We start from the raw sequence: 18804 nt of genomic DNA on the forward strand, positions 1-18804 counted from the left end.
TCTTACACAAGCTCATTTTACAGATAACGAAACAGAGGCAAACAAAGTTAAATGCCTTGCCCAGGGTCACATAACTAGTGTGTCTCTTAGGCCAGTCAGGTCTTCCTGACTCCAGGTACACTGCTCTCTCTACTGTGCCATCGAGTTGCCTATGACTCACAAAAAATACATGTATTAAGAAATATAAGTGAGAAGGAACTAATATACTTTTTCAAGCTCTTATATAAGTAAAGTAATTAAACTTGCTTAAAAACAGTTAAATGAAAGGAAGATTCTTTGCAAAAGTGAGTGCTGATATGGAGACAGAATACAGAACATCTATATATTCCTGCAAAAAACAGTGTATTTCTTATGCCAAATACTTCAAAGGGTATTTGGAATAAAATAAAAAATTATCACTTTTTTTAGTGATAATTATAACAAATATGAAGCAAACTCTTTATAAAACAAAAATTCCTCTCCCCAAAACTTGAAAAACTGGCGTATATTTTTCAAAAACTAAATACTCTAAACATGTCATCACATGATCTTCAAATATATTCTGATTCATAAAGACAAAGTGCTTATTTGTTAAAAAATAGAACTATAGATAATAAATTTATAAAACAATATTTTACATGTTTCCCAATTTAAAACAAATACTTGTTCTGCAAATTAAATAAAAGAAAATAATGGCAGGCTTGTCATATATATGTATGTATGTATTTTAAGGACTGAGATATTTCTAAATATGAAGAGATAAGAAATCCATTTGCAACAGATAAATGGTGACTTGGTTTTCCTCTATCTAAACAAGAATAGGTGGTTGTGTTGGAATAGTATATCAGAACAAGAATCTAAACCTGAAGTTCTTATAATGCTTTAGCTATAGGAAAATAAAAGATTTCACTAGTTTATCAAAACCATGATATAAATTTTAGTAAATTTTACTCCTGTGAGATGGGTTTTCTTCTGTAAAGACAAAAAGTCTATCTTGATTAGTGGTTAAAAAAGAATTATGGGGAGCAATATCATTAACAACATCACTGTTTGAAAAACTTGTATAAAACAAGCCTACCCATTACATTAATTATATTACAATTACTGCTTTATAAGTTATTAATTGAGGCTACCTACTGACTGACCCTGTGATTTCCTAAGTACAAGGTACAACTTTGTATTGAGAAAATCCCCTATTCTAATTCAGGGTGACATCTTCTATGCAAATTATAGTTTTGGAGAGCTGCATACATTATTGACACTTTTAGTGACTTTTCCAGGGTCCCACAAACAAGTATGTCAGAGGGAGGATCAAGTCTTCCTGGCTCTGATGCCCACTTTCTATCCACTTTGTCACACTGCTGGCATAAAATGAAAAGTAAATGTTATTATCAATCAAAAACTCTGTGTCAGGTCATCTTATTCTATGTTTAAGTTTTCTTTGATTGTTATAAAATTACAATAAAGAAGCTGTGATACAAAGTCTGGAAATCACTAATTTAAAAGCAATTCTAAAACAACTGATAAGTCAAGGGAATAACTAAATGCCACAAGTGAAGTTAATGATGGTAGGTTTAAAAATCTCTTTCTCACAAACAACACTAATAAAAATTGCTTTCCCAGTAAGCTACTGAAAAGTTTTTGTTATTGTTGTAAAGATCAGGAGAGCATTTCTTAAATGAGTTTGGGTTTCTTTTTTGTTTTTTAATAGGCTCAAGTGGTTAGGTGTGCAAGCTGATAAGAATCCTCATGGTCATGGTCACTGAAATCATGAAAAGCACTACATTTAAAAAATTAAATTAAAACAAACTCCAAATATATATATTATGAAGGAAAGAATGGTACCACAAAGATTTTTAGAACAAAATGGAAAAGCACTAACAAGTAGATTATTTATAAAAAGCACCTTTTGCACAGAACTCATATATACCAAAGGGATATTAGTCATTAAAAATAATGACTTCCAGTCTGATACATTTACTGGCTCTTTCTTTTAAAACCATTTTACCAGTATTCAACTAGAAGTTCACTTAATGTGTAATTTAATTGGGATTCTAGGGTGACCCAATGTGTTAAACTAAGCTATATTTCTCTAAAGACCAATATTCCTTCATGTAATTAGTCTAAACCTCTTCTTTAATTACATCTTCAAGATAAATACCAGTAAAATTATGTTGCTTTCTCCTGTTCCTTGTTTAAAGTATGAATGGGATATCAAATTTTCAAATCATTTCATGAAACTGCACAGCAACTGTATATTTCTATTTTCTTAAAAGAATATATTAAGAACCATGGATTTTTTTCCTAATGGTTATTTTACCAAAGTAAAAACAGCTCATTATTATGACCATCAAGTTTTATAATGCCAATTTGCATAAAGTATATTGCAAAAGAAATTAAATAGCAAAAGTTTCTTGATTTGATTTTTTTTAAGTCAAAGAATTTTTTTTTCCAAATTTTCACTTTTCTTCCTACTTTCTTCAGAATATCATAGTTTTCCCACTTCTAGATCTGGAATTAAGTCTAGGTCCTGTACCTTTTGCCTTCCCAACTGGATGTTCCTGTTACTTGAAACTGCACATGGCAAAAAATAAACTTCAAATCTCCCCATTAAATTTTCCCTTCTGCTGAACTTCCCTTTCACTATACACAAGATCTCTTAAGTCCTCTGATCTACAGTTTTGGATTCTTCTGTGCCTCTTTGTCTTTCAAGTATTTACCTAAGTGCTAAGTCCTCTAGTTTCTTCATTCCCATCCCCTGATCACAGCATTTCCTTACCCCACCATCCCACTCCAACTCAGTCTCTTCCGAGTAACTCATACTCAAAGGGTTGACTATCTCCCCCTCCACAATTAATTTCACTTATGACAAATAATTGAAATTTTAACTAATGTTTCTAGGCTTCCAAACATGATCTGATTTGCTCTTCCACATGAGCCTATGAAATAAGCTGGAGAGGTGGCAACAATGCTGCACGTGGATCAGGAAGACCTAGACTTGAAACCTGCCTCAGCCTACAAGCTATGTTAGTTCAGACAAGTCATTTAATACCTTTTGGTCACAGTTTTCTCATCTGTAAATTAGAGGTAGGGTTATCTTAGAGGGCTGTTGTGAGGACCAAATCAGGTCGCATGGTAGAGAGGAAAGAATACTCTCTGCAGTTGGAAGAATTGAGTTCAAATCCCACTTCAGATATTTACTGCCTGTACCCTAGCTTCATCTGTAACGTGATAGAGATGGACAAGATGACCTCAAACGTCTGTCCCAATTCTAGACCAATGATCTGATCACCCTAAATAATGTATGCAAGGTATTCTGCAAAACTTAAAGTCTATGTAAATGTCAGCTATTAAGTAATATCATTATTTAGATTTTGCAGATGAGAAACCAGGACTTTAAAATGTTAAATAACTTGAGTATGTTCACCCAACTAGTAAGAGTAGGGGTTACGATTCTAACTCGGGTCTCTCCTAACTCAAGACAGTCTCATGATTCCAGATCTTTGCTCTAGTGCTTTCTGCCCCCAATAAATAATGGCAGTCAACCACAGTGATTCAATTACATCAGCCTTATTTCCTCAAGCCGCTTCAGTAGTTCTCTATTATTCATCATAACTGTTGACAAATGGCTTTAAGGCTTCATACAAAACTTTCCTCACCCTACCCACATAATCTATCTACTTTGCCACTATCTATACACTCAGCTTTAGCCAACTCTATATATCACCTATATTTACCTAATTCTGAACCACCCTTCAAGGTCCAACTTAAATATCAACTCTTCTAAGAAGTCTTCCCTCAGGACTACCTCTACCTTAAGCTGAAACTAATTTCTCTCTCCTTTTAAATATCATAGTTATTTTGTAACTCTGTAATTACTCATTCACATTCTACCTTTAATAATCATTATAAATGTATATGCCTTATCTCATGTGAGGTCCTTGATTTTAGAGATTTTTTTTTGTTCATTTACCTTCTTAGTGGTTTGCAATTAGAAGGAAGTCGATAATAATTGTTGAACTAATGCCTTCTACTTGGTCCCTTCATTTCTGTTTCAGCCCTTTACACAGTTTACATATAAAATTTCCATAGTCATGAAACAAAGTACAGTGTAGATCAGTATGAACAATAGACTGTAGAGTGTCCCTGAAGTCAAATCAATAAAGAGTGTGGGGACTGGGGCAGAGAAAAAGTCAAGAGACATACATAATAGACAAGAGAGTTTGATTTAGTTAGGAGGAAATTATTGGCAACTAAATAAAATACCACTTTAATCAAGAGCATTTGGCACTCCCAACAACCCTCTGCTTCTGGACACTCTTCTTCCTGGGTTTTTGTGGCAATGTTTTTCATCTACAACTTGACAAGCCCCTCTTTCTTGGATTCTTTTGCTAGGTATCCATAGATGTTGCATAGATATCCATGGCATATCTCCTAACCATGCTTGTCATCAAAGGCTATTTCCTAGCTTCTCTCTGGGTTATTTCATCACCTCCTGGAGAAATTATCATCTCAGCATAGTGTAATGTTAATGGGATATAAGATTTTCCCCACCTATTAATAGGCCTTACGTGGAGCTGTTAGGGAAGCTTGCTTAGGGGAGGCTTGCTTGTAGGAAGGCTTTCACACCTTTTGTTAATTTCTAATTAGGCACTGAGTCATGAGGGTTGTGATGCCCTCTGGATCTAAAAAGGGTATATATGAGGTTAGCATTTTGCTTTGGGGCTCACTCACTGGAAGAATATTCTTGTGATCTGACCAGATGGGATAATGGGTAGCTGTTAAGGAGCCCCCTGGTTTTGAAAAACCCTGATGTTGGTGCTTTTCTCTCTGGTAACTATGTATGTATTGCCTTGGTGAGACAGTTGGATCTGTCTGTTGATCTGTGCTAATCTCTCAGACAGTTAGAAGCCCTGTCTATTGGTCTTTATTTCTCTGCTTGTATTTTCTGTTTGTATTTTCTCTGAAGGTCAGCATGCTGACTTTTCCCCTGAACTAGCTAATGTAATTAAAAAAGACTTCTGACCCCTTTCACATCTAGCTTTCCTAGTAAAGCAGATCTAAGAACCTGTGCTAGCAGCCATCCTGGGTATGCCAGTGTGGTTGACACTACACATAGCTAACCCACAGTGCTACACATTCAGCTTAACTTTTGCTCCTCAGCTTTAATACTACATCAACTGGATGTCCTACAGACATTTCAAACTCAACATGTTTAAATCAGGATTCATTATCATTCTCCACAAAGCTATTGTTCTATAAGAAAGGGGAAAGGGAGAAGTAGAATGGGGTAAATTATCTCACATAAACAAGGCAAAAAAGAACATTTTCAGTGAAGGGAAAGATAGGCAACAAGGAAAGAAACTTGTCAACCTTACTCTCAACAGAATTAGCTCAAAGAAGTGAGTAACATATACACTTGGGTATTAAAACCTATCTCTTACCCTACTGGAAAACAGGGGCAAAAAGAGGTAACAAAAGAGGGGAGACTAATAGAAGAGAGGGCATATCGGGGGAGACAGTTGTCAGAAGCAAAACATGCTCAGGGTAAAAGGAGAAAAAAGAGTAGGATAAATGGGGAAGGGGAATAGGATAGAGGGAAATGCATAGTAATCATAACTGCGGAAAAAATGACATCATGTTCCCCCAACAAAGGTTTCATTTTTCAAATATATAGAGAACAGAGTCAAATCTATAAAAAATAAGAACCTTTCCCCAATTGATAAATGGTCAAAGGACATGAACAGGCAATTTTCAAAGTAATCAAAGCTATCTACAATCATATGAAAAATACTCTAAATCACCAATGATTAGAGAAATGAAAATTAAAATAACTCTGAGGTATCACCCATACCTATCAGACTGCCTAATATGACCAAAAAGAAAAAGGACAAATGTTGGTGGGGACATGGGAAACTTGATATATTAATGCACTATTGGTGGAGTTGTGAAGTGATTCAACCATTTTGGAAAGCAACCTGTAATTATGCCCAAAGGGCTCTAAAATTGTCCATACACTTCGACATGGCAATGTCCCCCAAAGAGATTTAAAAAAAAAAAGGAAAGGACTTATATGCACAAAAATATTTATAGCACCTCTTTTTGTACCAATAAAGAATTAGAAATTGAGGGGTGGCTAGATGGCACAGTGAGTAGAGACCCCTGGAGTCAGGAGGACCTGGGATAAGATCCAGCCTCAGACACTTGACACACAAATACAAAAAAAACTAGCCATGTGACCTTGGGTAATCCTAATTGCCCTACCCTCTCCCCTCCAAAAAACAAACAAACAAAAAGAATTAGAAATTGAGGGGATACCCATCAACTAGGGAATGGTTGAACAAGTTGTGATATGATTATGATGGAATACTACTGTACTATAACAAATTATGAGCAACATGATTTCAGAAAAACATGGAAAGACTTACATGAACTGATGCAAAGTAAAATGAGTAGAACAGGAGAAAATTGTATGTAGTAACAGCAACAATGTATGATGATCAATTGTCAATGACTTAGCTATTCTCACCAATACAGTAATCTGAGATAATTCTGAAGGACCTATGATGAAAAATGCTATCCATCTCCAGAGAAAGGACTGATGGAGTCTAAATGCATATTGAAGCACACTTTTTTAAACTTTATTTTTCTTGGGGTATCTTTTTTAGTCTGTTTTCTTTCCAACATGACTAATATGGGAATGTTTTCCATGACTAAACATGTACAACTTATATCAAATTGTTTGCCTTTTTTATATAATTCCCAATGTAATTGGGAAAAATTAATATATTAAACAAATATAAAAGATTAAAAAAGAAATCATAAAAGTATAAAGATTGAACTCATTTGCTATATGACACGAAGATATAAAACCAAAACATTTTTAACATCTTACATTCTGCTTCAACAGTTATGAATACTTCACATAGTAATGCTGCATTTGTTTTTATTTATCCTGTATTAGGAAGAGACTCCTTACCTTGCCTTGCAAAATTTCAAATAAAGCATATAAATATGCAAGACCTGATTTTTCATAATTTCTTTCTATGATTCAGTGTCATTTTCTCCTGAGAAAAACTACTCTTAAAGAGCACAGAATAGGAAAATAACAACCGCAAAACCAACAGACAATGCTGAAATAGGTCCATTAATTATGGTAGAGCTGCACATAGTCATTGATGGATTGAAGATGATTTCAAAGTTGAAAACCTAAGTGACTGGAAGGATAGTGCTGTCCTTTAAATAATTTTCTTTATGAAAGTGAAGGCCTTCACAGAATCATCCTATCAAAGTCAAAGTGAAATTTAATTGCGTATGCTGAAATGCCTTGCAAATCTTAAAGTCCCTTATTAGTGTAAGTTATTGCTATCATGAAATTGATGTTAAAAAGAAGTAATCAAAATCAATAAGCCATAAAATATTTAAAAACATATCTACAAAAATATCCTGCCCTTATATTATTCTTGTGTTTTTATGTTTCATAAGAGAAGCAATCTTTAGATGATAATGGAAAATGTAATTACCCTAATTATTGATTAGCTGTTTGGGGTTCCATGCCTGGAGAAAGCAGGTCACATATTAACAACAAGTTACAGAGTGCGAGTGGCAGGCACCAAATAATTGTAGGGAAATGTCCACAACAAAAATCCTTAGGTTAATTTATACTCAACTGCTCAATTATATTTGTAGTATAAACACTTTAATGAAATTACTTTGAAACTGTCATCCAAATTATAAAGATCCCAATCCCTTTGTCAATAATCTTTTAGAAATGGTGGACACTATTTACAAACTTAATTTAGAAAGCTATATACTACATATATCTTCTAAATGTAATTTAATTCCTGGATCTGTGGCTGGCTGAATAACACTGCCTTCTATTTTCAGCAGATGGAAAGAGGGATAAATTGAATGAGCAGGGAAAGATTGGGAAGCTGAGAAGTTCTCCAACTTGTCCCAAGTCAATTCTTCTCACTATAATTTTATCTTTTGATTCAAAGTATGCTATTCTAAAATGTCATATATAAGCATATTCAAGTGTAGATACCCAAAAGCATTCCAAAAGTCATACAATTTATCAATTGTCCAGTATTTCTGCTTACGTATGCCATATCTTTCATCTACCGTGTGTGTGCATGCATGTGTGTATGTGCATGTGTAGTAGTAGTAGTTGAAGAAGTAGCAACTTTTTATTTACATGTTCTCTTTCATAATAAAATGTAATCCTTGAAGGCAGGTAAGATTTTTATCTTTCTTTGTATTCCGGAATTGAGCATAATGCCTGTCATAAAAAGTGCTTAATAAAAATTTGATTGTTGGATATGTAATCTTGAAGTGAATTGATTATAAGGATATTTTGTTTGATAATATTTAATTACTAATTAATTAGGCTCTTCTTATGGAAAAAAAAAACCCCACACATTCATAAATTAAAACTCTCTGCCTATAATGGTAATTCGAAGATCTTCCCTATCCCTTAATAGATCTTCCCTGACCCTTAATAAGCCTAAGGGAACTTGAAGATCTTTCCTGCCCCCTAATAGACTGAATGTAATCACATGGAGCCTGTGGTAGGAGGAGTTTGCTGAAGGATGGAGCAGAGCCCACAGGAAGCTGGGAGTCAGAGCAGTTAGATCTGGAGGGAGGAGATGACACACCCAGGGAGACAGCTAGTCCTGTGAGTATTGGTTTGTGGGAAGGCTAATGGTGTGGCTCTCTGCTGTGTTATGGTGTGTTAACTTCTATGTTGCTATGATGGATTTGGTTTTCTGGTATCTGAATAAATGTCTTGCTTCTGTCTTCTACATGGAGTTTGTCATATTTTGTGCTTGAGAAGTGTTGGCATATTTACAGTCGCTGTTGGTGCTTTGAATATTGTGTTGGAGCTACACTGCCTTAATTATATTTTTAAAGAGCATCTTCAACTAGTATATAAGTAATAAAATCTCAAGATGACATACAAGCTGAAGGGAAAGAAGACAGCTGAAGGGAACTATTTTATTAATGTATTGCTTTTGAATCACAATGTCATATGACCTTGTGGTAATTTATCACCAACTAATTTTTTACAGTAAAGGATTTTCTCCCAAGGCCATCCAATCCAATAATTCAGCAAGCATTTATTAAGCAGCTACCATATGCAAGGCACAGAGCTGGAAAGACTATGGAAACAGAAAGACAAAACCAAACTAAAAACAATATCTGTTCTCAAGGAGCTTAACATTCTGTATCATAAATTATAAGTAAGGAAATCTGACATAAATTGCAAATAAGGGGCCAGGGACAGGGGAAGGGGAACTGTTTACTTTTGTAAATGAGAAAATTACAAACATAAAGTTTATGGTAACAAAGGGATAAAGAAATACTTATTACTAAAATGACTTTTCACTGAGCTTGTTTTAATTTGAAAAGACTACCAGGGGAAAATACATTCCAAGTTAATATGCTGGTCCAAAAACATTGTCTGGGGTAGATGATTATGCAGAATATTTTAGGAGCGAATGTCAACACTAGTACAATGCTGAGATTGCTACTGGAGTATTTAACATTGCATGTAATTATAAAAATCCAATGTGGATGTTATCTGAGAAAAAAACAGCCAGATTAGAACACCTATGGAAATACAGTGCACAAATTACATCTCTAGCCAAATAGAGTATAGCTCTTTTAAAGGTCTGTGGATTTATAATAATGCTTAAAATAAAGCTTGAGGTTGTTTATAAACTATTTTTTGCTTTGTATACTATTATCCTTGCTCCTTGTCAACAGAAGATCTCACTTCATAATCTACTGTGAAAATGGAGGCCTTTGTGAGCACTAACTAGTCCCTGTTTTTATACTTCAAATCCCCCTGTCATTACTTCTTTCTCTTTTCCTTAGATCCAATTTCTGATACAGAGGTGGTACTTCTCATACAGACCAAAGCTTCTACTTATGACCTAAACTTATCCCCTCTGGTCTTCTTCAGGAGTTTTATCCTTCAATTATTTCCCCTTTCTCTTTTAATCTCTACCTATACACTGGCTCATTTCGTGTTGCTTATAAATCTTCCCAAGTTTCTCTGTCCTTAAAAAAAAAAATCAACTAACCATACAATAACAACAAACAAAAACCCTTCATTTGACCTGATCATCTCCTTAAGGTATCTTACTATATCCTTCCTTTCTTTCATAAATTCTTTTAAAAAAACCCAATCTATATTAATTTCTTCCCCTTCCTTTCCTCACCCACAGTTCTCAACCATCTGTAAACAAACTACATATCCCCAAACATTCAAATGAAATTCCTCTTTACAAGATTATTAAAGTCCTTTTGATTGTAAATGCCAATGGCCACACATTTCATTTTTAACCCCTGTCTCTTAAAACAAGAAGTTTTCTTCCTGTCTCAGTTCACTTCCATCTACTAAAGTAAGCTTTATCTAATTTCACCCAGTTATTTGTGATCTTTTACTGCCTTCAAATTATCATAGTTATCAATATCACATATCTCATATATAGTTATCAATATCACATCTCCCCTGCCCAACAGAATGGTAAGCTCCTTGAGAATAAAGATTGTTTTTAGTTTTGTCTTTCTGTTTCCATAGTCTTTCTAGCTCTGTGCCTTGCATATGGTAGTTGCTTAATAAATGCTTGCTAAATTATTGGATTGGATGACCTTGGGAGAAAATCCTTTACTGTAAAAAATTAGTTGGTGATAAATTACCACAACAAGGTCATAGAAAAAGACACTTTGCTATTCAAGATCCAAAGGGATTATTTTTTTAAAGGCCCATCTTCAGCAAACTTACTGTTCTTTGGACTAAATGTACTAAAAAAGATCGCTGGACTAAAAGAAGAAAATTATTTCCAATTCCAGTCTGTTACTAAATTGCTGAATGCCAAACAGACCATTTTCTATTTACTCCAGGAGGCAATAGGAAGCCAGTGGAGTTTTTCAGTAGAGGAATAACATAATCAGACCTGTGCTTTAGGAAAGTAACTTTTATTGTTGAATAGAAGATGTACTAGAATAGGGAGAGACTTGAGGCAGACAGACCCACCTGCAAGCTACTGCAACAGTACAGACTGAGATGATGAGAGTCTACACTGGAATAGTTGTAGTGTCAGAGAAGAGAAGGGAGCATAGTCAGGAGATGTTGCAAAGGTGAAATAAACAGACCTTGGCAACAGACCGAATATGGGAAATGGGAGATAGTAAGGAATCCAAGATGACTCCTAGGTTACAAGCCTGAGGGACTGGGAAAATGGTGTTGGCCTTTAGATACTAGGGAAGGTAACAGTGGGGTCATGAGGAGATTTATGGGGGAAAGAAAATTAGTTCCATTTTGGACACATCGAGTTTAAGATGTCTTCCCAGACATTCAGTTTGAGATATCTGAAAGTCAGTGGGTGGCTAGAGACTGAAGGTCATCAGAGAGGTTGTGGCAGGAAAGGTAGAATCACCACCAAAGAGGGGGTAATTCAATCGATGGGAGCTGATGAGATCACCAAGTGAAGCAGTATAGACACAAAAGAGAAGAGTGCCCAGGACAGAACCCTGAGGAACAACTGTGAGTAGAGGATATAATCTGGATGAGGATCCAGAGGGAAAAAAGATCAGATGGGTCGGACAAATAACTATATTTCATTCCAAGGGAGCCAAATGAATTTCTCCTTACTCACTGAGAAAAAAAGAAGCATATATAGTTAAGCTACTGCACCTAGAAGGATTTGAGAGGTAAAAATTCAAAACTAAGAATCTAAGATTAAGTTTTCAGAGATACTCAGGTAAAGCAAAGAGAGAAAACAATCCTTGCCCTTGAGGAGCTTCTGATCTACTGGGGGAAACAATAAGTAAATATAAAATATATACAAAAAAATTATGAAATAATTTTGCTGGGGAAGGAACCAGCATCTGGAAAGATAATGAAAGGTCTCATGTAATAGGTGGCATTTGAACTGAGTTATGAAGGAAATTAGGGAATCTAAGAAGCAAAGGTAGGAAGAAGTACATTCTAGGTTTGCAGAAAAGTCTATACAATGGCACAAAGGCATAAGTTGGAACTTCATGTACAAGGAAATACAAGTATGTTAGAGTGGCTAGAACACGGGGTATGTAGAAAAGATTAACATGTATTGAGCCTGGAAAGCAGACTTGAGTCAGGTTGTGATGTGTTTTAAACACCAAAGAGAAGAATTTATATTTGATCCTAGAGGTATGTAAAGCCAAGCACGAGCAGCTTTCCAGAGGACTGCTGCTGCGAAAAGCTTTAAGGTTCTGATTACACAGTATAGTGAACTGTCTATTTATTCAGTAACATATTAAAGCAAAATTTTCACAGAAATCAAAGTACAGCAGTCATAATTATAAATTAACAACCTATCACTAAAATTGCCACATAGTTTTTTTGCCAAAGTGGTCACATAGTTTTAAGCAGAAGATAACATTCATTTAGTAACACAATCATTTAGTAAGTCCTTAATTCAATCATCCTTGAGGAGGCAAGCCTATTTAATTGACACAAAGTACAAAGGTCAAAGTCCTCCATCCCTAGGTCACATTGTCTTAATCTCTTCAATCAAAAAGTCCTCTTTCTTCATAATTGGAGAAGTCCTTAACTCAATCATCTAAATATAAAGGTCAGAGTTCTCCACTCCTAGGCCACGATGAGTCATGATTTTCTCAGTTTGCATATACACAAGGAGAGGTCTTTCCATCTTGACTTGAGACAGGCTCTCAGCTTCCATGGTTCCTCTTCCATGGTCCCTCCTCCTGCCTGAATCTATCCATCTGCCACCTGGGTTCAAAGGCAGACAGCTCTCAGTTCTTTGTCCACCTTTTTGTGTAGCTTCTGTTCTATATTGAAGCTCACAGTGTCTGGTCCACCTCAGGTCCTTCACAGTTTCTGTTCCTGGGAAGACAAAGCTTAACAAAGCCACAATAACAGTCTTACACATTGCTGGCATCCTCATCAATTCACTTTCTGCCTGAGAAATCAACATAGACCCAACAACAAGGTCTGAGGAATCAATACAAATCATCAGTATAGTCCCAGGATCTCTGAAATCATCAGCAAGACCCTCCAGGCTTTCTGTAAACATACAACAAGAAAATCCTCTTTCAGGGCTTCTTAACCAGCAGCAAGGTCCCAGGGCTTCTGTAACAACAGCACTGTCCTCTATCAGCAGAAAAATCTGAAAAACTAACATCAAAGACCGGCACCACAGCCATGCCTCCTCCCAGTTCTCTTCTCTTCTCACTTCTCAGTTCTTCTCAATTTTTAGTTCAGTTCTCAGTTCTCATTTCTCTTCTCAGTTCTCTTCTCCCTCTCCAGCAGTAGCAGCCCAGCCTCTAGATGCTCACTCCCAGAAGTTCTGGCCTCTCTCAGCTTGGGCTTTTCCTTATATACAGTATTAGCTCCTCTCTGTTCTGCCCTTTCCTGTTATATCAACAAGTCCATCCCACTGTGGGATTCACAAGTTCTGGATCTTAATACTTGAAACAATTATAAACTTGAAACTGAGTGCTAAGTAGTGCTAAGTACCTGTTAGCTTGCTAATACAAGGGGCAGGGAAGATCTTCAAATTCCTATTCCCATTACAAGGTAATAAGGAACCACTGGACTTCTCTAGTAGGGGAATGACATAGTCAAAATGGTACTTCGGCCCTGAACAGAGGGTGTATTGTTGGGAAGGAAGATTCCAATGATGATGGTACTACAATAGTTTAAATCAATGGTGATGAATGAAGGCCTGCACTAGGATCACGGTCATGTGAGAGTGAGAACACAAACGTGACTGGTACAGAGGCAAAGACAATGAAAGACAGGTGTAAAGATAGAGAGATGAACATATTCAGTGCTAGGTGGTGGTTCATTTCACAGATATGGACAACTTTCAGTTTTTTGGTAAAAAAGACTGATGAAGGAAGAGAAAGGAGACTTTACAGTTTTTTACTGTGAAACCACAGAACATACCTGATTAAGTTTCTTCCACAGATTAAGTACAGGAGAAAGTTCATTAGACCAGATTTCTCTATCAAACTTGCAGCCAGAGGTTACTGATCTACCCAGGATTCTTAATTGTGAAATAACCTAAATATAAAAAAGAATAACTGAGCATAAATCTATATTTCTGTATATGTATATATATATATGCATCTGTATATACACACATAAAATTTCAATCAAATGTAATTACAGAATATGAAACAATTTTTAAAAAAATTAAACATATTGTCATCAAGTTTTAATCCTACTTTCCATTTTTATTTTCTACTTTTGGGGTGTTTAATAAAAATCATGCAGGAGAGACTGTCATAAAAAGAGCATGAGTGAGAAGTGGATTAAGTTATTTTGATACCTCAGTTCTAACCAAGACTGTTACCATTATTCATGCTGTGATCCTAAGAAAGTCACTTAAATTCTACTTTTATCTTTTCTTATCAGAAAAAGGTAAATGTAGATATTCAAGGGATTAATAATCTGATTTATTAAAATTCCTTAATTTTAATTCATTAAAGGCCTATTATTTGATTGGTATGGGTTTTCTATAAATGAAGATCAAAATACCTTTTGACTTACTTAGTAGATGGTCTTCGGGAATTACACTGACCAAAAATGACTGTGGCCAATATTCTACTGATAACTTTCACAATGGATCACTAAAGAATATGCAGCATCTTGCTGAAACTACTAGCAACATTCTCCCAGAATAGAAAGAAGAACCTGCTACAATTTACATGCTGCTACCATAAGCTTCAAAAATTTAGTTACCACTATGCCACAGAGAAGCATCAGAGTAGGATAATTCCTACTCTAGTGGAAGATTCCATGCTTTTAATTAAATTATTTCTAAAATGTTGAAGGACAATACATTGTACCCTTTATTAAAGTCTTACTTTGATACCTTATCATAGTATAAAGGTGACCCTGGCTTATCTGTCAGCAGATAACCAAGTTCTGGAAGGTCTAAGAAAAGTGGAAAGGCTTTAGAAATGGACCAAAAAGGAGACCACATATCTTTTGCCTAAGAACTTGCCTTTGAAGGGTCTTTTTCTCAGAAAATTGGCCACTATCTAATGAATACTCTTTGTCCACAGTAATTGCAGGCCTTCAACTATGGCATGGGTCTGTATCGATGTACAGACTTATTCACGTAAGTTAAAGTACAGAACCTTAAAGAATTACAATAATCAATAAAAAACAGGAAAATAAAAAGGTGATAAAAAGGATAATAAATGTTTTTTTTAAAGTTCTACATAATTACTCAAATTTGTGGGCATCTGAAAAATAAACATTTGAAGTTCTACTGCCTAAGGTATATTGATCAAAACTGCTTATCCAGTGTTTACTATCAGATTCCTTACACATAAAAGATTCAACAATAAAAAAGTACTAGTGAATTAATTAAAATCATCTTTATTAAATGATACTATCAAGGCCTATTTGCCTTTTAAAAGAACCATTTCCATGGTTATCTACAATAGCTGTTATGTATATATACAAATTAGATGTGTAGGATGGTGGGACAAGGTATTAGGAAGTATGATGGGTTTATAGTCCCACAACCTGGGGTTGCATTGTGGTTCTATAACTTCCTACCAGTATTACCATGGGCAAGGCCCTTCAATTCTCTAGGACTCAGTTTCCTCACTCATCAAATGAGGATTCATTTGTTTAGACTAGATGACCTCTAAGGTCACTTCCAGTGTTAAATTTATCCCCCATAAATTCATGAAGTAGAACATAAATAAGGCTTTCCAGAGTACAATCCAGATATTTTATTAACATTTTTTTAAAAGATGAGTTGGATTATTTGTTTTATAATCCATTTGCAATTTTAATAATTTATCTAAGAATCATACTTAATTTTATCTTGGTATAATTAATATGAGCTTGAAGACAGTGGTCATATTATTTAACTATGTGAAACCTGACACAACTCTACAATCATTATTCTCTAAATATATTAATATTCGTATATTTACTACTGTAATTGAGATATAGTTGGAGTAATGTAGACGCAAAGACAAAGACATATTTTCACAAATCAATACATCAAAGCCCAACATTTATTGAATGCAACATACTTATTAGTTTTCTGTTTTAACTTCATGAAAGATGTTGGTTGTTATGCATTTTTTAACACATTGTACATCACTTCCTGTTTTGCTAGGTTCGCATAGCAGCAAAATTTGTAATAAAAATGAGCCCCATTAATCTTTTGGAATGAATCCACTACTTAATTGTTAAACTTCCACAATCATACAGTTATAGTCAAGTTACTTCTGAAGTTTTTGATTGATTTTCTAATCTTAAAAATTGTGATGATGCAGTGTTTCATTTTCTTGTGTTTCTCTGATAAATTATTTTCATTTGCTTTAGCTGAACCTTATAACAGCAACTAATTTATCAGACTTGCTAGACCACAAAGCATCACTAGTTGGTAGTCAGAGGAAGTGCTATTTTAACTTTTGCAACACTTGCTATCACTTATTCTTGTTTTAAATTTGTCAAATATGACAGAAAACAAATAAGAATTTGAGTGTAACATTTATCAAGGAACAAGGGCTTCAATTTTTTTTAAATGAAAGTAAAATTATAACTTTAAGTAAAATATTTACCATTGAAAATAATTTATCATTTATATCATTAGAAATCATATGAGGTACCCCACTATAAATATCTTAAGTTATTAAAATGGAACATGTTCTAGGACTTGTATGATCTATAATTTAAAATATATAATATTAATATTTGTAATTTATTCAATTCACAAATTTATTGCAATAAATCATGTTACATTATTTTCAATGTATAGTTATCTTTTATAAATTAAAAAAGAAAATTCCAAGTTTGTATACCATATGTGTTAAAAATGCCAATTGCAACTTTTATCAGTTGCAATGTTTTATCTGTTTATAGAGACAAGATTCTCATTAAAGAAACTCAACTATATCTAAAGTGTCTTAAGATTTATAAAACTATTTCCTTGGAAAATCTTGTGAGGTAAGTCTGAATTAAGACTGGAAAAAATGTGGTACAATATAGTAGAGGAAATGGATAGTCAAGGAAAAGGATACTGAATTTTATTTGGTAGAAGATATTGTGATGTTCCTGTGATCTACAACATGAGTACTGCTATCCACACTGCAGATTCAGACCCGTCTATGCCTGCCCATCCTGGCTATAACATTTGTCTATGTGCTTTCATCAATCTATCAGAAGGGGTCTACACAACATGTTCCACAAAGTCCAGATCTTTTGACATTGCAAAGCTACTCACTGCTTAATCCTTTGTTTTCATTAATTGAACAGTCTATTTTTCCCAGTCACATATTTTCTCTAATCACATCCTTTTATGCCACTTCTTTTGCACAACTGCTTATGTAAATGTGTTGCAGCCTGCTCATGCCAATCATGTGCCTTCTGGGTGACCTAAACTTCAAATCTTCAGAGACTGGTAGAACAACAATCACAGTCATACAGAATTAAAGAGAAAATATTGATGTAGAAAGATGAGCCTTTATGTCAGGGAGCTGCTGGTAGGCCATTAAAAGCTATAAGCAATTTTCCTGTTTATGCATAGTATCTGTCCAAAAGATAAGATACACAAGTATACACATGTGCACACGCATTGTGAATGCACACACATATACACACACACACACACACGCAAATGGGCTGGCTCTATGGGTTATCTATCCAATTGAATATCATAGTCAGGATAGTAAATATTCGTGATCCACCTGTTATTTTGTCAATGAATGATTATTTAGGAGGCTTTGCAATATTCCAGCATTTAATGTAATCAAACTAATGAAATACACAAAGAAGAACACTTGAAAGATTCCACTATCTTTTGGGAGTCTTTCTGCAATTTGAACCATGCTGGAAATCCTCTATCACAATGACACACATTTTTAGTGAGCATACATCTATTTCCTGCCTTACTTGATATTAACAATGAGTGACTGTAAAACAAAGTCATCCATGTTGTTACATCTTTCCAAGAATCTTATTTGGACATAGGGTTACCATCCTTCTGACCCTAGATTTGGAATGATGAGGTAAAAATAAAAGAGAGCTATGGAAGAAGGGGAATGAATAGCATGGTATAAACCTTGCCCAAGTAACAAATTCCCAGAAAATTAGAATGTATCATATAAAAGCTAATAACTATATAAGGCAGCAAGAGATAATAAAGCAAAGTCAAAAGACTGCCAAAAAAATCAGGGGAAAGTAAGCTATCTCACAGCAAATCAAATGACAAGTCTAGGAGATAAAAATAAGAACTGGAATACCTGAATACCATGTGTAATGTTAACAGGATTTAAGATCTTCCCTGTCCATTAATAGGCCTCACATGTAGTCCTTTAAATGAAGTTTTTTAGGGGAGGCTTGCTTGTAGGAAGGCTTTCACACCTTTTGCTAATTTCTAATTAGGTACTCAGTCACAAGAGTTATGATGCCTTCTGGGTCTGATAAGTGTATATATACTCTGAGTTGTTATTTTGCTTTGGGGATCACTTATGAAAAGGATCTTGTGATTCCCTGGTCAAGATTCTGAGTGGCCTTATGTTCAGAGCTCCCTGTCTACTCAGATGTAAAGGCTCTCCTGATCAGGGATGTATGTAAAGTTTGTAGCTGATTCCTGGATCAGGCAGATCCTTGTCTCTTGGTCTTTATTTCTCTGCTTATATTTTTTCTAAAGTTCAGGGTGCTGACTTTTCCCCTGAACTAGTGAATGTAATTAAAAAACATTGTTGACTCCTTAAGCAGCTATCTTTCCTAAGTGGATGGAAGGAAGGAAGGAAGGAAGGAAGGAAGGAAGGAAGGAA

The 18804-nt window shown here is 34.9% G+C and overlaps 1 protein-coding gene across 1 annotated transcript in view; it reads right to left on the reverse strand.

The window, feature by feature from the left end:
* DYNC2H1 (dynein cytoplasmic 2 heavy chain 1) overlaps positions 1-18804 on the reverse strand; it is a 429393-nt gene that overhangs the window by 85522 nt on the left and 325067 nt on the right. The window contains exon 84 of the mRNA XM_069080147.1: positions 13940-14056. Within this exon, the coding sequence (XP_068936248.1) occupies positions 13940-14056 (117 nt within the window). The remainder of the gene's footprint in view (positions 1-13939; positions 14057-18804) is intronic.

Source organism: Petaurus breviceps, unplaced genomic scaffold, assembly GCF_028583685.1.
Source record: "Petaurus breviceps papuanus isolate PSGF00001 unplaced genomic scaffold, PetGlider_PUasm1.0 91133, whole genome shotgun sequence".
NCBI lineage: Eukaryota > Metazoa > Chordata > Mammalia > Diprotodontia > Petauridae > Petaurus > Petaurus breviceps.